Source organism: Dromiciops gliroides, chromosome 1, assembly GCF_019393635.1.
Source record: "Dromiciops gliroides isolate mDroGli1 chromosome 1, mDroGli1.pri, whole genome shotgun sequence".
Classification (NCBI taxonomy): Eukaryota; Metazoa; Chordata; class Mammalia; order Microbiotheria; family Microbiotheriidae; genus Dromiciops; species Dromiciops gliroides.
The window spans coordinates 672106476-672129998 of NC_057861.1; the positions used below are offsets into that span (position 1 = coordinate 672106476).

Consider the following 23523-nt stretch of genomic DNA (forward strand, 5'->3'; position numbering starts at 1 on the left):
GTGTTCTGACCACTGTCAAGATCAGCAGGACTCCCACAGATTTAGAGCCAGGGAGCGTCTTCTGAGGCTGTCTAGTCTAACCCCTTCATTTTACACATGAGGAAACTGGGGCCCAGGAAAGGGAAGTGACTCGTCCAAGGTCACAAAGGTTAAAGTAAGCACCTGAGAGGCAAGATATGAACCCAGGTCCTGATGCCAAAGCCAGTGCTCTTTCCTCTGTATCACCTCCTTCTAGAGACTCTGCCTTTGGTAATATGCCTTATGATTATGTTAACTTTTTTTGGCTGCCATGTTACAGGATCAACTCATCCTGTGCTGGTAGTCCACTAAAATCCCCAGCTCCTTTTCACAAGAATAGTTACTTAGCCACAACAATTCCATCCTCTCCTCCTTGTATTTGCTTGCCTTAGTCTCAGAGCTCTGCACTTAATCCTCTTAAAGGTCATCTAGATTCAGTCTATCAGCTCTAGTCCATCAAAATCTTTGCAAAGGCTATTTGTCGGTTTGATGATAGACTGCCTTTATTACAGACCTTAAAATGGGTCTGAAATTTTCCATATTTCACCTTTCACGCCAGAAAACAAACAAGTTTTGCCAACATACTTTCACTGACCAATGACCACCCGGCAGACTCCCTTATTTAGGCAAACCAACAAGTAGCTTTAAGAAAAAAAGGCTCAGTGGTGATTCAGTTTGTAGACTGGCTACTTGTTTTCACCTTTCTGGGGACTTGATGGAACCTTCATCTCAATCTGAACCATTAATATACAGTATTCCTAGAGGTAAATGTATTTTAGGCTGAAGAATCTAAGAGGTAGGAGGGTAGGGAGAGAAATAGGGTGACCAGGCTCTGTGTGCACATATATATGTGTGTTCATTTACATAGACATAGACATAGACATAGACACGGACATATGTCTGTGTGTATCTCTGGCCTCTTCTGGTTGGTAGACTCCCCATGAAACACTGAGTTCCCTCCTCTTCTCTGCTTATGTGAATTCTACCCATCTCCAAGCCTGGCTCCAACTGTACCCCCTCCAGGAAGCCTTCTCTCATTACTTCTGCCCACACTGATCTCTCCTCTGTCCTATGGAAGGAAGAAAACAAGTATTTATTATGTGCCGACTGTGTGCCAGGACACTGTGCCTGGGATCACAAAACTAGTAAGCATTTGAAGCAGCATTTGAACTCAAGTCTTCTTGAGTCCAGGCCCAGCACTTTACTCCTTAGCTGCCTCTGGGAACACAGTAACAACATGGTGGTTAAGAACACTACACTTGGGGGGCAGCTAGATGGCGAAGTGGATAGAGCACCGGCCCTGGAGTCAGGAGTACCTGAGTTCAAATCCAGCCTCAGACACTTAACACTTACTAGCTGTGTGACCCTGGGCAAGTCACTTAACCCCAATTGCCTCACTAAAAAGAAAGAAAGAAAGAAAGAAAGAAAGAAAGAAAGAAAGAAAGAAAGAAAGAAAGAAAGAAAGAAAGAAAGAAAGAAAGAAAGAAAGAAAGAAAGAAAGAAAGAACACTACATTTGGGGACAGCTAGGTGGCACAATGGATAAAGCACCAGCCCTGGATTCAGGAGGACCTGAGTTCAAATCCGGCCTCAGACACTTAATACTTACTAGCTGTGTGACCCTGGGCAAGTCATTTAACCCTCATTGCCCCACAAAAAAAAAAAACAAAACAAAACAAAAACCACTACACTTGGAAACCAAGAGACCTGGGTTTAAGTCTTGTATGGCTGCCAACAAGTCCCTTCCCCTCCCTGGATCTCCATTTCCTCTTATATAAATGACAGTGTTGGACCAGATTACCTCTAAGGCCCCTTCCCAGCTTAGGGATTTTGAGTAAACTAATATGTAAAACATTAAAGGAGAAGGACAGTGGAAGATTAAAAGCAATATTGGTTCATAAAATGAGGAGCAATGGAAGGAAAAACGTATCAACAGAAAGCTTGGCATGAAACCCAATTAAACCAGATCATTCCTAGAGCTTTTAAGGATGAAGATAAATGGCTGAAAGACAAACAACCAAAAAATGGAAAAGATCTGTGAAGATTTTTATAACAATGATTGCTTCAAACCAAAGCAAAATAGTACTCCTCAGGAATTACTTCAATTGTTACTTGCTCATTGAGCTTGGGACTGGAATTCAAGGGAAAGAGCTGATGTTATCTACCCTGAGAAGAATGGCTGAGGAGGGAATCAGAGGTCAGTTGGGCCTGGAAGTAAGGGGCCAGACTCTAGGCTGGAGGGCTTAGGTGTGAACTCGACTGTGTATGGGGGACCCTTACTATGCAAAAAGGACCAAGGTGAGAACTCAGGCCTAGAGCTAGAGCAGAGAGAGGAAAGACTGTTCTTACCTGATGTGGGTGGAGTTAAGGGAGGAGTTAGCCAAAGGAAGACCTATAAAAGGAAGCCAGCAACTGGGTCCTGGTATCTTTTGCAGCCAGAGCTCCAGGGAAAGGGACAACATTCTCTGTCCTGGGAGGAGGATCTGAGAAGGAAAGGATCTCAAACCTAGGGCCATGGATGCCAAAGAATTGATTGAAAAGCTCAAGGCAGATCTCACTTGCTCCATCTGCCTGGGCTACTTCACTGAGCCAGTGACTGGTGATTGTGGTCATAGCTTTTGCAAAGAATGTCTCCTCCGGGCCAGGGAGTGTGCCCAGGAACCATGGACCTGCCCACTGTGCAGAAAAATCACCACAGTCAGCAGTGATTTGGTGATCACCAGGAACCTGCAGAAACTGGCCATCACTGCCAAAAAGCTCAGACCTCATCTACTGCACACCATTGTGGGCCTGACCACCTGGGAACAACATGGCAAACAGGAGAAGCCTCTGTGATTCCTGTACATTAGCCCCCCAGCACAAGGATCACCAAATCTTGCCCTTGGAAAAGGCTGCTGGCATGGGCCAGGGGAAATGACAGGAGACACTGCACCTTACAAGGAAGACAAAATGAATTTCAAATTGCATTGGGAAAACATCTTTGAAACATTGGAAAATTGTTTAAAAATTGCATTGGGGCGGGGCAGCTAGGTGACACAGTGGATAGAGCACCGGCCCTGGATTCAGGAGGACCTGAGTTCAAATCCAGCCTAAGACACTTAACACTTACTAGCTGTGTGACCCTGGGCAAGTCACTTAACCCCAAATGCCTCACAAAAAAAAATCCATTGGGTATCCTATATCATCCTGCTAATGCCTCTGGAAAGAGAAAAAGAGGAAAAGGAGACATGGCTAGGAGTTGGAACACAAAGATTCTTTGAAATTTACTTGTAAATTAATTTTACAATACAATGAAAAATGTTAGAGGGGATTGGGAAAACAGGGACACTAATGCACTGGTGGTGGACCTGTGGATTGATCCAACCATTCTGGAGAACAATTTAGAAATCTACCAAAAAAGGCCCATACAACTGGGCTCCAGCATTACCACTGCTTGATTAAATCCCAAAGACATGAAAAAAAGGAATAAAACGAATTGGGACAAAAATGTTTATAATACTCTTTTTGTACAGAATAAGACCTGGACACTGAAGCCATGCTGAATAATTGAGGGATGATGAAACAAGCTGTGCCACAGAATAGTGATGGAATATAATTTTGCTAAGAGAAATGACAACAATAAGGATGATTTCACCCAAGCCTGGCAAGACTTACATCAACTGATGCTGAGGGAAGTGAGCAGAACCAGGAGAACATTGCACACAGTGACAGCAATATTATGTGATGAACTTCAAATAACTTAGCTATTCTCAGCAACACCATGACCCAAGACAATCCCAAAGGACTCATGATGAAGTATAATATCTGCCTCAAGAGAATAAAACTGATGTTGTTTGAATTAAAAAAACAAAACAAAACAATGATTGCTTACCACCTCAGGGAGGAGGGGAAGGAGGGATAGAATTTGGTACTTAGAACTTTCAATAAAAATGTTTAGTTTTTAAAAATTAAAGTACTGATGAATTTAAAAAAAAAAAAGACTTTTATAACAAACGACTTTCCCTAATGATAGTAGAACCATCAGGCTGGAATGCTCACATCACAGTCCCTGATGTGCTCTGAATGAGAAAGTGAAATAATACTTAAGTATTATTAAGAAAACAAGGAAGGAAGGAATAGATGAACCATACCCAACATTTCCAAAGAGGTTCATGGTGGAGGCCATGCATTGCTGAGGATGCAGATGGATCACATAAGGTAAGAAGGGGAAAGCCTTACATAAACTCCTTTTGCCTCTCTCAGGCCCACAGGTGTTACTTCAGGACCCCTTCTTTCTCCTCCCCAGGGCAGAAGACGGTCCCTTTGTTTCTCAAAGGGGAATGAGCTCTGGCAGACTCTCAGCAATACAGCCAGACAGAAAAAAGGGGCTTGGTGCTGGGATCTTGTGGCTGAGTCTGTGACCAAACTCAAGCCAAGGAGGAGAGGGCATTCCCTGGCACCTAGGTAGGGTCCCTCGGTCCTCAGAAGGGTGCTTACCTCACATTTGAAAGGCTTCTCCCCGGAGTGCTGCAGGGAATGGACTTTGAGTGACATGCTCCTCTTGAAGGACTTGCCACAGGTCTCACAGGTGAAGGGCATGTCCTTGGTGTGAGCTGAGAGGTGGGTACAGTGGGGAAGTGAAAGCTGTTAGAAGACCTACTCTTCCGCTTGCTTTGGGGCTAGGGCTGAGGCTAGAGATTGGGTGGGCTAAGACCATTTGCAATCACCAACAAGTCATTTTCCTTTCCCCCCTGAGTCTCAGTTTCCTCATCAATAAAATGGGTATAATAACAACACTACCCATCTATCTCATGGGGCTGTAATGGGGAAAGAGCTTAATCTTCAAGTGCCACAAAGAAAGAGCTTGTTGTTGTAATTGTTTATCCCAAGTGTATTTCACTGCCCCAAAGCCTCAGCAGCTCAGGAAGCTCTTCAGAGCCACAGGCCAAGGAGAGAGGAGGGAGAGACAAGGTTGGTTTGAATCTTAGTTCACAGTTTGGCAGACTCCTCCCGAGAACCTTGTTGCCTTCCTGGTCTTTGAGACTCCTACAAAGGTCACCAAAAAGATAAGAAAAGAACTCCTTCTGCTGTTAGTGGTTGGAAGGGAAGGATCAGAATGAACAGCAGCTTTGCCGCGCTAAAGGGGTCCCTGATATATCCTTCCCTGGGTGAGTTGGGGGTGGGGAAGAAGAACCATTGAAACCGAATTACCTTGTGTGATTTTCAAGGTCCTGTGGCAGGGGATTGGCCCAGTTGACCCCCGATCATGAGCCCATTTAACCTTTAACCTCCATTCTTCCAAGCTGTCCCTCATCCTCTTACTCAGTAGGTGGTCTTAGATAAGTTGTTTCCCTTCTCTGGGCCTCAGTTTCTACATCTGTAAATTTAGGGGACTGAATCAAAAGATCTCTAAGGTTCCTGCCAGCTCTAATATTCTATCATCAACCCATCTGTTCACTGCCTCTGTGGTTAGGACATCGGACCATCCTCAACATCCCCCAGGGTCATCCTTGTTCCCCATATCTCACTAGCTCTTGTGGGAATCAAATGAGTTAAGGGTGGGAAATCCTTTAGAAATATAAAAATGATATATTATAGGACCCTAGGATAATAGATTGTGAATGAGAAGGGAACAGGAGGGATTAACTGGAATATCCTTTCATTGGATAAATCTTCAAGGAAAGGAAACTCAGAGGACCCTGACCCCTACCTCCGATTCAAGGGAAGAATCCCCTCTGAATTCCTCCTACCTTCAGTGGCAAGGAGCTCCCTACCCTGGGCTTGGGGCAGGGCATATGGGATCAGATCCGAGCCTCAATTTCCTCATCTGTAAAGATGGGGGTGGGGCTGAATGAGTTCTGAGGTGCCTCACAGCCCTAAATCCTCCAGCCTCTGGCCAGGCTCCAGGCTGGATGGCTTGAGTTGTTAGGGGGTTCTTATAACAAACTTCGATCTGCCTGTTTGCCCTGCTAGAACCTAACTTTCCTTACACTAGTTCTAGTGCTGCTTCCCAGTACCATACAAAGTCAGACTCCCTCTTCCAAGAGAAGCCATCTGAAGAGAGTGATTGTGTGCGTGCCGTGCCACGCCCCCTGCCTCTCCTCCCTGCCCCCCCCCCCATATCACCATCTCTTCTCTAGGCTAAAGCATGAGTTGCTCCAAAACTCTCTAAAAAATATGGATTCACGTATCATGCAAGGCATCCCTAGCTCCCAAAGGGTTGTCTTTGGATGCTGACAGGGTCCTCAAGGTCTATTTTCATTAGAACACTTAGATGCTTTCATTTCTAATACGGCACCCATTGATATTTAACATCCACATCAACAAAAGATCTTGGGGGTCCTCAATAATTTTTAAGAGCACGAAGGGAACAAAAAGTTTGAGAACCAAGAGTCTGTGTGATTTTTTAAGGCCATCTGGTCCGAGTAACTCATTTTACAAATAAGGAAACTGAGGCCCAGGGAAATGACATGACTTACCTAAAGTCACACAGTTAGGAAGCAGCGAAGAGGGGATCTGAACCCAGATTTACTTGAAAGCCAATACTCTAACCATTCCACCCCACTGCCTCTGATCCTTTCCAATATGAAAACATTAGGATTCATTTTATTAGTTCCTAGTAACAAAGTGGGAGGGGCAGGGGACAAACACCTGTTACTGACATTCTAAAATACCGTGTAACCGCATAACAAGAACACGGTCCCCAAGACACCCTCACTGACCCGTTCTGGGGTGGGACAGGAGAGGAACGGCTCTGGAACAGGGCAAAGAACACCCTCACGGATTAAAGACTGGAAGGCAGAAAGCCCTCCAAGGCTGCCCGATTTGGACAGATTGGAACCTGGGGTTTGGAAATGTTAAACGATGCCTACGGTCACATAAGCAGAGCATAAACAAAGGCAGGATCTGCACCCAGGTCTTCCACCTCCAAAGTCAGTTCTCTTCCCACTATATCCTGCTGTCTTCTTTCCCAAAGGACCTGCACACACAGATTATCTGCCCAAACCCCTCATTTTATGGAGGGGAAAGAAGAAGCCAGGAACGGAGATGAGACTTGTCCAGGGGTCCCCCAGGAGTCAGGAGCAGAGCTGAGGTTCTCCTCCCTGCCTCTTTCAGGGACCTCTTCCCAGCTTTGCCTATAGCCGCCTCCCACCCCCACCCCCGTCACCTGGGACTTACCGACCATGTGCTTCCGCACGTGTGCCATCGTATAGAATTTCTTCTCACAGATCTCGCAGGAAAACCTCTTCTCTGCGTAGCCATGGACAATCTTGTTGTGCTCGTGGAGGGACCAAAGCTTCTTAAAGGCTTTGCCGCACGTGATGCACTAGCCGAGGGGAGGGGGAGGGAAAGGACAGGAGAGGAAGGGGAGGGAGAACTTGAGTGAGAGGCCCCGAGTGCCCGGGGGGGAAGGGCAGGGGGGCACGAGATTAGCTGGAGCAGCCGTAGGGAAGCTCAGAGGAGGAAGACGACCACCGAGGTGAAAAACAAACACACGCACGCACGCACACTTTCTGTCTCTGTGTGTCCGTCTATCTGTCTCTCTCTCTAACCTTTCTGTTTCATCCATTCATCTATAGGAATTTAACTCCCCAAGAATCATCACCTCCCAACCCAGGAGGCTTTCTCTTGTTTTTCTTTGAGCAGTGTGTGTGTGTGTGTGTGTGTGTGTGTGTGTGTGTGTGTAGTCCTGTGTTTGGTTTTTTTAGAATTATTTTTCTTCTCATCTATTTCTAGTTTGATAAATAAATAAGTATATGAAATTCAAAGCCTATCAATTTATTGACTGCTATGAATTATACAGTGTCCTTCCTTCACAAAAATTTTATTAATCTACTCAATTTTAAGAAAAGTAAAATATCAAGAGAAGATAAAGGCTTATACTCATTAACCAAAAATATCAGGTATGTACTTCTTTTAAAATGTCAAATGTCATATCTATCTAGTGTGAGGGCTGCACTTAGTAAATTATAGACAGAAAAAACCTTAGTGATACCATACTTTACTAGGATGGGTAGGATAATGGGTGTCAAAACCATTTAATCATATGGGTATTATTTCTCAATGTATTTCTTCATTTCGATTAGAAAATGTGCAAGAGGGGGCGGCTAGGTGGCGCAGTGGATAAAGCACTGGCCCTGTATTCAGGAGGACCTGAGTTCAAATCCGACCTCAGACACTTGACACTTACTAGCTGTGTGACCCTGGGCAAGGCACTTAACCCCCATTGCCCCACCAAAAAAAAAAAAAAAAAAGAAAGAAAGGAAAAAAAAAAGAAAATGTGCAAGAAACTAGGAACTAAATATGATCTGGTTTCAATGTGTTCTCAGTCCTGTGTTTTGGTTTTTTGTTTTTTTCTGATAAAAGTATTTTATTAAGTCCTATGTTTTTTTAACCTGAGATTCAAAGCTCCCCAGGAATCTGTGGCTAGATTTAGGGGAAAGGGACTGTGAACTTGGATGAAAAAAAAATTATACCTTTATTTCCACAGAACTGTTTTCCTTTTTGATCCTATGTATTATCTTATACATTTAAGAACATGACGCCGCGAAGGGGTCTGTAGGCTTTAACAGACTGACCAAGGGGTCCACAACACTAAAGCCCCTGCCTTAGACCCTGGAATGGTAGAGCCGGAAGGCTGCGGATATAGACCAAGGCCGCCAGCCAGCTCTTAGCCATCCAACAAACTCCACTGGCCCTTCCTGACCTCAGCCCCTACCCTGCTTGCAAAGAAGCAACAGGGACAAGCCCAACCATGTCAATATGTCATCGGCCCCAGTGGTGGGCTACACATTAACTGCGCCTGACATTCTATCCGCATCTCTCCATCCCTGGTGCCTCTTCCCTGGGATGCTGTGCAGCCCAGTGGAACAATAGACCTGAAAAGCCCAAACAAAGCTGCTCAGAAAACAATCATAGCATCTCAGGGTTAGAAGGGGCTTTTGGAGATCGCCCGCCTGAATGGCGAGGGGCTGTCCTGCTATTAGCCCTTGGCCCCGGAGGCTCTACAATCTGCTCCTAGCTACCTTCCCAGATTTACAAGTCTCTTCTCTTCCTTCCCTTCCCCAGCCAGCCTGGTCTCCGGAACATCCCTTGAGTACATAAAGAGCATTTCTGCCTTTGTGTCTTTGCCCCCTGTGCCTCAAGGCATTTTCCCATTTCCCCACTTGCTAGCGCCTTGGAAGTACCTTTGTCCAATCTGTGTGCATCCTGTCTGTACCTACATTCTGTGAGTTCCTTGAGGGCAGGGGTCCTGTTTTTGCCTTTCTCTGTATCCTCAGCACTTAGGACAGGGCTTGACACATAAGGAGTGGCCAATAAATACTCAGGGATCGACTACTGCTGCCTGGTCTACCTTCTCCTCTCCCTCAGCACTTGGCCACCTCCTCCAGGAAGCCTGTCCTGACCACCCCAGCTCGCTCCAGTTTTTCACATGCATAAATTCTGTCTCTCCCACCAGACCAGGACCTCCCTGAGCACACAGAGGAGGGCTCTTCTTCCTCCAGTGTATAAAGAGTATAGAGCATAGAGGGTCAGAGTTGGGAGAGAACTCAGAATTTAATTCAATTCTAATTTTTAAAAATAGGCATGTTATGTGCAACTGCACCACACAGTAGGGATGCAAAATTTTAAAAAGCCTCTGCCCTCAAGGGCCTTACATTCTATTGGAGTGAGAGAATGTATACACAGAGGAGCACAACATGAGGTGGGGACTGGGGCTGGGGAGGGGAGGGACAAGCATTTATGAAGCACCTACTATGTGCAAGACGCCACACCAAGTGCTTTACAAACATTAACTCATTTGGAAGGGGGAAAAGGAGAAATTGGGCCAGCTGCTCTAGCAATATTGGAGGAGGGAATGACTGGGGGGGGGAGGGGCGGGGGGAGTGGACTTCCTGGAGGAAGCAGCACCTGAGTTGGGGCCTTAGACAAGCTTGTATGGGGCTTGTGGGGCGGAGAACTCAGTCATCATCGAGTCTGATGGAATTAGGGAATGGAAATGAGAGAAATGGGAAGTGGGGCTAGAAAAGTAGGGTGCAAGCAGATTGTGAGGGGCCTTGAATGTGCTGCTAAGCAGCCCAGGCTGCATCAGAGAGGCGACAGGGAACCAGTGAGGATTTTTAAGCGAGGAGTGACACTGTCAGCCCTGGACCTCAGGGAGGGCAGCTGCATGAAGGGGAAAGACTGGAAGCAGAGAGGCCCACTGGGAGGCTGTAACAAGAGACTGGCTGGGGGAGTGGGTTGGGGGTCCGAACCAAGTAAGCAAGCGAGAGGGGAAAGATCTGGAGAGTCCTTTCCCAGCACCCGAGTGCCCTCCTCTAGAGCCGGTCTCCTCTGCCTCAGCCTGGCGGAGAGCTGACTAGGCGTCCTCTGAAGCCACGCCGTCGCCAGTCCTCCCCTCCCGGAAAGGCTTCAAGGACAAGCCTGGCAGCAGACCCTGTGCCTGTCATCCGAGGCTCTGGCTAAGGGCAGGGACGGGGCCCATCCCTGGGACGGCCACCTGCTGGTGACTACTGGTGCCAGCAGCTCTCTACGACCAGCTCCTAAGGCCCAGGGGTCACAATCTGTGTCAGGGGGAAGGACCCATACCAATGAAATCCCAGACAATCTGAGAGGAGCTAGGTGGCATTTATATGTGTGGGGGGGGGGCGGAGTTAGTGTTTAAGGTTTGCTAAGCACTTTATATAATCATTTCATCCTATCTTCTTGACAACCCCAGGAGGTCAGTGCTATTATTTATCCTCATTTTATAGATGATGAAACTGAGGTAAATAAACAGGGGTAAGTGACTTGCCCAGGGTCACACAGCTAGTAAGTGTCTGAGGTCACATTTGAACTCAGGTCTTCCCACCTCCAGGCCCAGGGCTCTATTCACTGAGCCACCTAGCTGCCCTTCACAGTGGGGACTGATTAAAGACAAGCAGCAGGGCAGTGTAAGAGCACAAGAAAGATCTGGGTCTGAATCTCACTCAGCTCAACACTTAGTAGTTGTACAACCACACACCAGCTGCTACCTCATCTCTCCCAAAGCCTAAGTTTCCTCAGTTTCCTACATAATAAGACTAGTAGCATCTATTAAACTCATCCTCACAGGGTGAGGTGATGGCTGTAAAACACCTCCCACACCCCATCCCATGCTGATGGGTCTCAATTTCCCCATCTCTGCAATGGGCCAAGATGGGCCAGAAACAGAGGGACAAGACGAGGGAGGGAAGGCAGCCTTGCTTGGGGGCTGGGGAGGGTGGTCTTTTAGGGGGCCTCCCACCTGGATGTTCCTCTCGCAGTCGGTCTGGTGGTGCAGCAGGAGCTCGCTCTCGAGCAGGAAACGCTTGCCGCACTTGTCACAGATCTGCATGCGGCTGTGGGTCACGTTCATGTGTTTCTCCAGGTACCAGCGGTTGTTGAAGACCCGAGGGCACTTCTGGCATGGGTGATGTTGCTTCTCCTCCAGCTTCACCTTGGGGCCCAGACCATCTGGGGCCGGGGCGGGCAGCTGGGCACCCTTCCTTCGCTTCCGGCCTCTTCGGGCCCCCTCCTCAACTCCCTCTTCCTCCTCCTCCCCCGACACCCCCTGCTTGGCGCTCTCCCTTGACCTCGTGGCCACGCTGCTCCTCGGAGCCTGGCTCGTCCGGGATCCCTGACAAGCGGGCCTCGGCTTCTCCTTCCTCGCCCGGCCCGCCTCCTCCTCCTCCTCTTCTGTCGTCTCAGCCTCCTCTTCCTCACTATGTTCTTCTTCCTCTTCCTCCTCCTCCCCACCATCACCCTCCTCCTCTTCCTCTTCTTCTTCCTCCTCTTCTTCTTCCTCCTCTTCCTCTTCCTCCTCCTCTTCCTCTCCCCCACTGCCGCCAGCACCCCCCTCCTCTTCCTCCTCCTCCTCTTCCTCCTCCCCCCTGGCTCTCTCCTCCGGACCCAGCACCACAGTGGCCTCCCCGGTGTCGGCAGCCGGCGGCTTCCCCTCGGGGCCTTTGGACACATGGAGCGTCTGGTTGTTCAGGTTGACCTCCACGATGATCTGCTGCTGCTCTGTGCTATAGGCCCCCTGGCCCTCCAGGTCCTCCTCTGAGTCCTCCACCCCTTCCAGCTTGCACAGAGCCCTGGGCGCTGTCCCCTCGGTCCCCCCGGCCTCCTCCTCCTTCTCCTCTTTGTAGAAGGGCTTTGCCGACACGGGGCTCAGTCCTATGCCAGTGCTGCCCCCCAGCCCCGCACCATCCTCCACCCTCACTGAAAACGGATCCGTCCCTTCCCGGGCATAGATCTTGGGCTGCGTGGGGGCGTCAGCCTCCTGCTTGATCTCACAATAGTACGAGGCAGGGCCAGATGGGCACCCGCCGCCGCTGCTCCCGGGCCCCAGGGCCATGGCCACAGGGCCCGGCGGCCCAAGGGAGCAGGCGTCCAGCAAGTCCTGGCAGGAGGCGGCAATGTCCGCCATTTGGAGCACGGAGGCGGCGTTCAGCACGTCCTGAACGTTGGCTGCGTTAACCAGGAGTTTGGAGGTATAGATGAAGTTGAGGATCTGCTGGAGCCCCCGAGGGGCCAGGGCCTCCAGGGACAACTCGACCCTTTGCAGCTGCTTGTTCTGAGTGAAGAGAGAGTGGAAGAATTGGCTGTAGGCAGCCAGGACCCCCTTGTGGGCCGGGAAGACGCTGTGCTGCTGTACCAACACCAGGTCCACGTCACACAGATCTGGCTGGAAGAGACGCTGCTGGTTCAGCCTGTCCATCAAACAGGTGAAATGCAGGGCCACATCCTCCACCAGGGAATACTCGGCCGATGGGTAGTCAGTCGTCTTCTCCACTATCAACTGGTAGGAGAGAGGAAGAGAGAGGGAGAGAAAAGAGGGGATCATGGGACATGTCAGCAGGGAGCCCAGAGACCATCATCCGACCCACCCCCTTATTCCCAGGTAAAGCCCAAACAGGAAAATGGCGGCTCCAAATGCTGGGCTCTTTTTGCTGGATAATGCGGCCTCACTCACCCTCGGTCCTCTTCCCCAAACCTTTGGCTTTACACACATCCCCTGGGGTACAGGTACCCCGTGACGGTATAGTGTCAAAGCCAAGGTCACACAATGTGAGGGCTGCATTATCTAGTCGCAGGAGAACAGATTCAGAATTGGGAGGAAACTTAAAGGTCATCGAGTCCAATACCCCCATTTTGGGATCAAGAAACCGAGGCCCAGATAAATAACTTGTCTAAAGCAACATCTGGGACTCAAACCCAGGCCTTCTGACCTTGGTCCTTGTTCAATCATTAGAGACCACCGAGTCCAACCTACCAGTGTACAGAGAAGGAAACTAAAGCCCGGAATAAGATCATACTTCTTTCCAGGGGACTTCTGAGCAAGGCCCAGAGGAATAAAGGCCCCCTTTTCTCTAATGTATTAAAACTGACAAAGCACTTTCTTCAGTTAAGTAGGAAGAGGAAATATTATTCCCATTCTATTGACCAGGAAACTAAAGGTCAGAGAGTCTAGAACAAGGGTTTCCCGATCCCTAGTTCCAAAGCTTCTCCCAACTCACCATGCTGCATCCACCCCCCTAGTTCTCATTGCCCTGACATCTCCACCACATCCCTTCCCAGGATACTTACTACGGCATCAGGGAGCAGGTGGGAGGAAGCCGGCACCTTTCCCCACAAGGATGCCCTCCATCTACTCTAACATATTATGTGTATTCTCATGGTCATGGGAATTAGACCAAAAACTCCCTGAGGGCAGGTATCATTTTTTGCTTTTCTTTGTATCTTCAGTGCTTAGCATAGAGCCTGCACACAGTAAATATTTAATAAATGTTTGTTAATTGATCAATAGCCAAGGTTATCCGCCTCTACTGTGGAGCAATACACAGGAATGCCACTATCGTGTTTGGGATCAGAAGACCCGGTTCTGATCATTCTTAGCTGAGTGACCTTGAGCAACCTTCTTCACTTCCCTAGGCCTCAGTTTCTGCAACTATAAAATGGGGATAACCACACTCTTATTACCTCCTTCCCAGCACTGCTGTGAGGGAAGTCCTTTGTAAACCCTGGAAGTGCTCGAGAAGTAGAAGCAATAATTATTTAGAAAAAGATGTATTCTCTTCACAGCTCATCCCCATCCATTATCTCACTTAATTCTTCATGATAAGCCCTTGGACAGCCAGAGGGCAGACGATTCTTTCCAACTACAGAAAGAAAACCCACTTTAGGAGATTTCACTTTAGTAAAGAACAACACCAATTATTGCCATTTCTATTACCCTTTAAGAAGGACAAAGCTCTTTACCCACAGCATTTCTCTGCGATGACTAGAGAAACCTCTTCTGGAGCCCCGCACTCGGGCCCTTTCACCTGGACCACCACAATGGCCCCCTCCTGCTTCCGTTCCAGTCTCAGCTCTCCCTAACACACCCTCCACATGGCTGCCAAACTGAGGGTCCTAAAGCTGACTTCTGACAATGTCAGTCCCTTACTGGAGATAATCCCACGGCTCCCTCCTGTCCCCAAGATGCACATGGCCTTTCAAGGCCTCCATAGCAGGCCTCCCAAATGTCTTTCCAGTCTTGTTTCCCATTCCTCTCTTTCATAGTCCCTCAGGGCCAGGGGAACTCACTTGCTAATTGTTTCCTGTAAAGGATATTCATCTCCCTCCTTTGTGCATTTTGCCAAGGTGGGCACCGCCCCCACCTGGCATATACCTCCTCATTGCCTCCACCTCCCAAAATCCCCAGCTTCCTTCCAAAGCCAACTCAGAGGTCAACTCCTACTGTATGGGTCAAGCCAAAGTGCCATCATCCCTGCACTGTCTCCCTTGGGAAATTACTTTTTAATCATTTGTATTTATTTATCTATGTTCCTGTTATATCTCCCCTAAGCGTGATCTCCTTGAGGAAAGGGATTGCTCGGCTTTCGTCTTTGTATTCCTAGCATTGGGCATAATACATGGCACTAGTAGGTTTAATGAAGTGAATTACCTGCCTGTATCTGAATACCTCACTTCATCCTTCCTTCCTCTGTAAAGTAGGGATTGGGCAAGAAATTTCTCCCAGTGAATTATTTTTGCAAAATGACGAGAGTAATCCCTGTATTGCCTCCCTCTCAGGTAAAGATGGAGGAAATGGTAGCTGTTTGTGACAACGATGAAGGCAGCATTAGGTCACAACTGGCCATTAATAATTGTTGTTGTTCAGTGATTCCAGTCTGACTCTTCATGACCCCATTTAGGGTTTTCTTGAACAAAGATACTGGAGTGGTTTTGCCATTTCCTTCTCCAGCTCATTTTACAGATGAGGAAACTGAGGCAAACAGGGTAAAGTGACTAACCCAGGGTCACACAGCTAAGCCAAACTCTTCCTGACTTTATCCCCTGCTCTGAGTAGCTGACACAGCCATTAATAACAATAGCAAACATTTATCTGGGGCTTTAAGGTTTGCAAAGTGCCTTGCTATCTCATTTGATCCTCACAGCAACCCAGGGAAGCAGGTGTTATTACTATCCTCATTTTACAGAGAAAGAAACTGAGGCACAGAAAGATGTAGTGACCAGCCCAGGGTTATGAGGCAATTATTTGAACTTAGGTCCTTCCAAGGGCAGAGCAAGCCTACCTGCCACCCCCGAGCTGGAAGGAGTTCACTGTTAGCTGTGGTTAGGTTGTAAAAAGCAAAACTAGTGTTTTTCTCCAACTAAAGTCTAGCGTTGGCAGGGAGCTTCTGGATCACTACATTCAAACACCTCCTTTTATAGATAAAGATGCTGGGCTCCAGGGAAAGGGAGAGGAGACCAGCCCAAGGTCCCTTCTCCCCAATAAGAGGAGGCAACAATGGGTTACAGCCCAGAAGAGGGAAGCAGGGCCAAAAAAGAGCCAAGAGGTTCAGGGTGGTCGAGAGAACAGAGCCCAGGACCTGAAGTCTGGAGATGCGGGCTCTGCCTCACATTGGTCTGGGCGTGACTGTGGGCAAGTCACTTCCAGATTCTGCCAGCTCCAGTTTCCTTAGATGTAAAATGGGAAGAATACTACTCGTCCTTCTTACCTCCCACGCAATGGGGGAGATTTTAATTGTCACCATTCCCTGCCAGGCTGGACTGGAGGCTGCCTGGGATACCAACCCTCATGGTGGGCAAGGCCCCCATAGAGCTGGGCTGAAGCAGAGCCCAGGCAGGGAAGTTAATGGTTCTGTTAGCATTTAATGAAAGGAAAAATCCTTCCCTCCTATGTCAAATGGCCAAGAGCTGGATGCCCAGGCAAGGAGCCAGCCCCGTGGGGCCCAAAGCGGGATCAGTCTCCACCTCCCACAGGCAGGCCTGGGGGCCCAGGATGGGGAAGGATCCGAGCCCACATGTGCACACACACACAAGGCTTGCACACCCACATGAGTGTTACCTGGGGGAGACCTGAAAGCACACATGTCGGCCTCTGAGCAGGTGAGAATCGCTCAGCCAGGAATCAGGAGATCTGGGTTCAAATTCCATCTCTGCTCATTTAAGGTACTACCTTTGTGACCTAAGATTCTAATTTTCTCCTTTGTAAAATGAAGAAGTCCAACTGAATTGATCCTTAAGGTCTCTTTCAGCTCCAACAATTTATGAAATTATGAGCCTAAAGTTTGGGGCGGGGAGGGACAGGTTTTGTTTGTTTTTTTGGTCCAGACCCATGACTTCAATGGGGCTGAAAAACTCCCAGTGTGGAAACTCCCTCCACCCAGGCAGATGAGCAGCACCCCAGTAATTTATCATCTTACAGAGTTCCCTCCTGAGACACTGAAAAGTTAAGTGAGGAGGCAGCTAGATGGCGCAGTGGATAAGAGCACCAGCCCTGGATTCAGGAGGACCTGAGTTCAAATACAGCCTCAGACACTTGACACTTACTAGCTGTGTGACCCTGGGCAAGTCACTTAATCCCAATTGCCTCACTAAAAAAAAAAAAAAAAAAAAAAAAAGTTAAGTGAGGGGCTCACGAGTTACACAACTGATATATGTCAGATCCAGGATCTGAATTCAGATCCAGATCTTCCTAACTCCAAGCCTGGCAGTAACATGTAAGATATGAAAAATCTCCCTGTGGCTATCACCTGATGCTTTCCATCCCCTCCTGGAGGATAAGGCTCTCACGGAGCAGGACTGAAACAGAGACCATGCCAGGAAGTCGAACTATCATCTTCCCTGGGACCCTGCAAGGTGGTCAGCTCCAGGCCCCATCCACCAGGGGAGCTTTGCCTAGTTCAGGCTGGAAAGGCCAAAGACCATACAATGACACCCAGCCCCCACCCCATGCTCCATTAAAGGGGGTCTCCCTGCTTTTGGTGATAACCAGGAGGCCATCTGAGGCAGAAAAAGCCATCAGACGACAAGATCCCCAAGTCTCAGAAGTTTGGACCGCAGGTGCCACTGAAAGTGGAGGAGAGATGACTAAGATACACACACACACACACACACACACACACACACACACACACACACACACACCCTACCTGTACACAGAGTCTTTATTCCCCACTCACTCCCCCTTCCTCCTGCCTGGCACTAAATGTCACAGTTTACCTTGAAAACACCCCTCCAAGTCCACCTCCTACAGGAATCTTCCCAGATTTAACCAACTAGGTCACTGCATCTCAGACAAGACTTCACCCTCTACATCTAAAGGCACATGAGGCTGTTGCTCAACTCTGTAATACATTTGTCTGTGCTGTATCCTGTTGGCCCCATCAGGCTTCTCTCTCCTCCTGTCTCTGGGATTCTAGCCCTGGCTCCTACACTTATTAGCTGTTTAAGCCTAGGCAAATTCCTTCCTGGCTCTTGGGCTTCGGTTTCCCCATGGGGAGTGGAGGAGGGGGAGAAAAGGGATAGATTAGACCAGAATTTGGACCAACTAAATAAATGATCATGCAAGTTCCTTCCAGCTCTCAGATCCCAGGACTTTCAGCCCCCTCCTGAGAAGTTCAGTCATTCCCCTCAGTTTACACAAGTCACACAAGGCAGCAAAGCTGGGATTTGAACCTGGGGACTCTGGCTCCAAAACTAGCATGCTTGTCCCTGTGCCATACTTCCTTGGTTGCTGATTCGAGGAGAAAGAAGGACTCTCACCCTCTCCCATGAGCACATCAGTCCAGATGTGCCACATCTGAGTGGAAAGAATGCTGAACTGGGGTATCAAGAGACCTGAGAAGGCTGGTCTCACACTGCCATTATCTGTCTGTGTCATCTTCAACAAGACTTCAGATCTCAGAGCCTTGGTTTCTCTATCTATGAATTGAGATTTCAATTCCTACACTAATACTTTCCTGGGACTCGGAAAACCTGGGTTCTACACTGTCAAAGGTCATTATTAATATCCTCCTCTTATCACCCAAATACTTAACAAGCACCTACTATGTGCACTTGTATTCTTATGCAGCCCTGCACTGTTCAGGGGGTGGGGCAGGAGATCCCTCAGTTTGCAGAGTTTTGATGACACAGTTGCTGCCCTCGCAGAACTCAAAGTCTAGTTAGGGGGTAAGTTACCAGGAATATCTAAGTGCATCAAAGGAAGAAGTCCCTGACCAATGGACTGGATCAGGGAAGGTTTAGTAGGGATAGAAGTGGGAACACAAAGTGGCCTTTGCTCAGTTTTTAGCCTTTAACCATTTTTCCCGCAGTCGTTGACATTGCTGACCACCCCATTCTTCTGAATACCATATTCAGAAATGTGATAGCCTCCTGGTTCCCCTCCTACCTCTCTGGCCACTCCACCTCCAAGTCATCACATTCCTCCCACCCCCGAGGATTAGAGCCTGTCTCTAAGACTGGTTCCTATGTCCTCTTCTCTGGTAATCTCACCTGCTCCCTTGTCATCAACGATTACATCTCAAAATAAATCTATCCAGTTCCACCTCTGATGTTTACTGTGTGACCTTGGACAACTCACTTCCGTGGCCTCATCTGTAATTAGATTATGGCACTAAAAGGCCTCCAAGATCTTTTTGCAGCATCACCAGATCAATGATTCCCCAGACCCTCCAACCCACATCTTCAACCACCTGCTGGAAGCCCCTTCCAAGCCTATCAAACTCTGCCATCTTCCAATGAACTTGGCATCTTCCGCCTCCTCTCCCAACTTGACCATATCCCTAGAGGGCACCATCATCACCTAACTCGCCCACTATCAACTCAAGACTCCAGGGTCATCTTTGTCACCTCCCTCTCCGTGTATAATCCCATTACCAGATTCTATCATTTCAAGGTCTACGACCCCCACCCCCACTCTCCTCCTACAACCATCTCCATACTCAGGAGTCCCACTTGGGCATCCCAAAAGTCTCACCACAGTTTTAAGTTCACTGCAATAAGAATTTTGGGACAGGCTGGACAACCTGCTACTTGCTAGCTTCTCCCCTCCCCTGGTTAGCAACTAAAATGATTTCCTAAGGTGCAGATCTGTCCACAAAATTCCCTTTTCAGAAATCCCCATTGCCCATAGGTTCAAATACAATCTTCGCAGTCTGGTGTTCAAAGCCTGGCACACTCTGGCTCCAACCTCATTTCATACTCTCTTCCTTCACAAAGCCTGTATTTTTGGATCACCTTCCATCCCCAGCCTCACCCTGCTCCTGCCTGTTTCCATGTTCATGCTGTTACTCATGTCTCTAATAGACTCCCGGTCTTCATCTCTGCTTAATGAAATCTGTTGGAATTTCCAGGCCTGGTCTTAGTGTGACCTCCATGGCTTCCTTGACCTCACCCCTTCCAGACAAAAGTGAGCTGCCAGGGGCAGCTAGGTAGTGCAGTGGATAAAGCACCGGCCCTGGAGTCAGGAGGACCTGAGTTCAAATCCGGCCTCAGACACTTAACACTTACTAGCTGCGTGACCCTGGGCAAGTCACTTAACCCCAATTGCCTCACACACACACAAAAAAAGTGAGCTGCCCCTCCCCAAGCTTCTCCTTTTCTCTCTTATATCAGAGGTTATTTGTATACCTGGCTCCCACCTCTCCCTCCCCCAATGAGATAGCAGGTGACATCTCTATCTCAGGATCCCTAGCACCCAGCATAGTGCCCTGCACTGAGTAGGTGCTTCATAAACATTTATCGCTTTGCTGACTCTGTAAAACAAGGGAAGGGGAAATATTTTCTGGGTGTTCTGTTTCACGTAAGACAGAGCTGAGGTTTCTGTGAGACTATACCACAGACCAACTGGATGGAAGGAGGAAATAGATGAGCTCGGGATACAGATGCAGAAGTGATAAGAGATTTCAATTATCTTGACATGTGCATGCTCTCAATTCCAAAAGCAGAGGCACAATTAAATTCTTAACTGGCCTTGATCATTTCATCCTGCAAAAGACGGAAGGAACCATAAGGGCAGTGGCTATTCTGGACCTAATGAACAAAGAGGAACAAGTTGTAGAAATGATGGGGGGTGGGGGGAAAGAAATGATGGGAACCTTAGGAAAAAGTGACTACTCTATCTTAGACTTTACAACCAAGAAGGAAAGGACAGTCAGATATCATTTGATATTTATAGGCAACTAGATGGCTTAGTGGATAGAATGCTGGACCTGGAATCAGGAAGACCCTAGTTCAAATCCAGCTTGAGACACCTACTAGCTGCATGACCCTGGGCAAGTCACTTTCAGTTTCTTTGTCTGTAAGATGGGAACATATCTCCCCAGGTTGTTGTAAAGATCAAGTGAGATAATATCTATAAAGTACTTAGTAAACTGCCTGGCACAAAATAGATATTGTATAAACGTTAACTGTCGTTATTATTTTATAATTATGCTAAAGAAAAGATTTCAAGGACTCTTGAAAAAAAGATAAATATGGAGGTTCCCAAAGATTAAAACTCTGCAGAGGAAGCTAGACCAGGAGTGATCAGAAACTCCCAAGAATGAAATTCTGAGGCTACAAAAGAAATAATTCCTATGAGGAATAAAAGGGGGGAGGACTGTCTAAAGAGTGGAAGCGGATGCCCAGGGAAATTATCAACCAAGTTAGATTTTTAAAAGACAAGGACAGAAGACAGAAGCAAGGGCAGATAATAGAAAACAAATGCCCAAGTGTATTGCAGGGTCCTATGAGAATAATTGGAGGAGAACTAAAAACTCAGAATGAGCTGAGCCCAGGAAAACGAAGGACAACCAGAGGGAGTTTTACGGTCATATTTGCTATAATTATTAACATCAAACAAGGCATAAAACAAGGAGACATACGCTTGCCAAAGGCATTTGCCACCATCATGGAGGACGTCTGGTGCCATGTCTCAGTAGAAAAGGAATCCCCTGTTGGGGGTACAGATAACATTGTACTGATTATATCAAGCCCCAGGATAATGCACAGCCTTCTACATGAGATCCATGATCCCTGGAAATGTTCAGCCTATCTATGCATACAGGAAAAAAACCAAATGGATGAAGGATATCTATTCAGATGATCAAGGACTCAAGGAACAGGCATTTCCCAAGTGTCTCTAATGTGCCATGTGTGGTAGGAGCTAGGGATACAAGTACAAAGAATGAAATAATCCCTACCTACTAGAGGGAGCCTATGTTTTCATGGGGAAGGCACTAGAAAGTGGATGAATACACAGTAGTCAAACAGCAAGGTACTTTGGAAGGGAAGGCACCTAGCAGTTGGAGTAAGTGGGGAAAGGTTCCTGATTTGAAGATGGTGCTTGTGCCGAATGTTACAGGAACAGAAGGATCTTTGAGGCTAAATTAAGGAGAGAGTACCTTCCAGGTAAGTTGGATGCCCATCACAAAAGTTCGGGGGCAGGAGATAGAGGACCGTGTGTGAAGTACAGTGACAGAGCACGCCTGGCTGGATCACAGCGCATGGGAGAATGGCATCCATCGAGGCTGGAAAGATAGGTTGGGGCCAAGCTGTGATGGTCTTCAAAAGCTAACCACAAGAGTTGGTGCTTGATCCTAAAGGCAGTGGGAAGTCACTGGAGTTGACAGAATGGAGGAATCCCACGGTTATATAGGCACTTAAGAAGAATTTACTCTGGCTTTACTGTATAGGATGGAGTGGAATGATGAGAGACTTGAGGGTGGGAGACCAATTAGGAGGCTGATGCAGTCATTCAAGTGATGATGGCCTGAACTAAGGTGGTAGCTGTGTGAAGGGATCAAATGTGAGCGATGTGGCAGGAATAGCAAGATCTGGCAGTTTATCTGGATATGTGGGGTGAGAGAGAATGAGGAGGGGAGAATACCAAGGTTACTAACCCAGAGCATGAAGGATGGTGGTACCTTTTATGGAAGTTGAGAAATTTAGAAGAGGGAAAGGTTTTGAGGAAAAGATCACGAGTTCAGTTTTGGAAATGTTGACATCAAAATGGCCCTGGGGGGGGGGCAGCTAGGTGGCGCAATGGATAAAGCACCAGCCCTGGATTCAGGAGGACCCGAGTTCAAATCCAGCCTCAGACACTTGACACTAGCTGTGTGACCCTGGGCAAGTCATTTAACCCTCATTGCCCTGAGATGGGTGGGGGGAGATCAGGAAAGAAAATGGGAATAACGAATAGGCACTGGATTTGGAGTGAGGAAGACCTGGGTTCACGAGTGCCTGCTAGATGTGTGACCTTGTGTTAACCTCACTATCACATTAAAAGAAGGTATTGGACTCAACAACCTCTAAGGTCCCCTCCTGTTCTAAATCCATGATCCTATCATCAAGACTGTGAAATGAAGCCGAGTTCATCCATAGACCCTGGATAATCACCACAAATGAACAACTAACTGGGCTCAGAATTGAAAAGCAGGAAAATGAGTTGGATTGCCTTCAGGGAAGTGCAAGGGTTTTCAAATGTGAGATCCTTTGACATGACATCATTTCATTTTCCCATATATCCCTTCCCCCTCATCCCCACAGTCATCCCTTGTAACAAAGAATAAAAAAGGAACAAAAAGCAGTCTAATAAAATTAACCGATACATCAAAACCAATCCAATAATATATGCACTCTTGTCATATGAATAAATGGAAGGAATTGTTATTCAGTCATTTCAGTCCTATCTGACTCTTTGTGACCCCATTTGGGGATCTTCTTGGCAAAGATACTGGAGTGGTTTGCCATTTCCTTCTCTAGTTCATTTTATAGAGGAGGAAACTGAGGAAAAGTTAAGTGACTTGCCCCAGGATCACACAGCTAATAAGTGTTTGAGGCTGGATTTGAACTCAGGTCCTCCTAACTCCTAGGGCTGGCGCTCTAACTGCCCTAATGGAAGGAATACCCACATCAATACAATTACAAATGCACTGAAATGTCCCATCCTGAAGCAGAAGAAAAAAAGGATGGGATTTCTTTGCCTACCAAGGGAAGGCAGAAGTAATCAACTCTTTCTTGTGTCTGTTTTCTCTGCCAAGGAGACTAGAAAGGACAGAAAGAAAATAGCTAATAGGGAATCAATATTCAAAATAAGTAGGGAGATTATAATGTTTAATGTATAGTGTTTAATGAGTTCAAGTCACCGAGACATAACAAATGACATCTTATGGTTCTGAATAGGTTGATGTGATCCTGAACCAATGCCAGTGTCATCTTTGGAACTGTGGAGATAAAATGGTCCAGAAGT

At 47.5% G+C, this 23523-nt stretch overlaps 1 protein-coding gene across 1 annotated transcript in view; it reads right to left on the reverse strand.

Moving 5' to 3' along the window:
- The window catches only part of ZBTB47 (zinc finger and BTB domain containing 47), a 45815-nt gene that overhangs the window by 7871 nt on the left and 14421 nt on the right, over positions 1-23523 (reverse strand). The window contains 4 exon segments of the mRNA XM_044004847.1: positions 4494-4609; positions 7176-7323; positions 11263-12798; positions 13980-14029. Coding sequence (XP_043860782.1) covers positions 4494-4609; positions 7176-7323; positions 11263-12717 — 1719 coding nt within the window. The 5' untranslated portion in view covers positions 12718-12798; positions 13980-14029.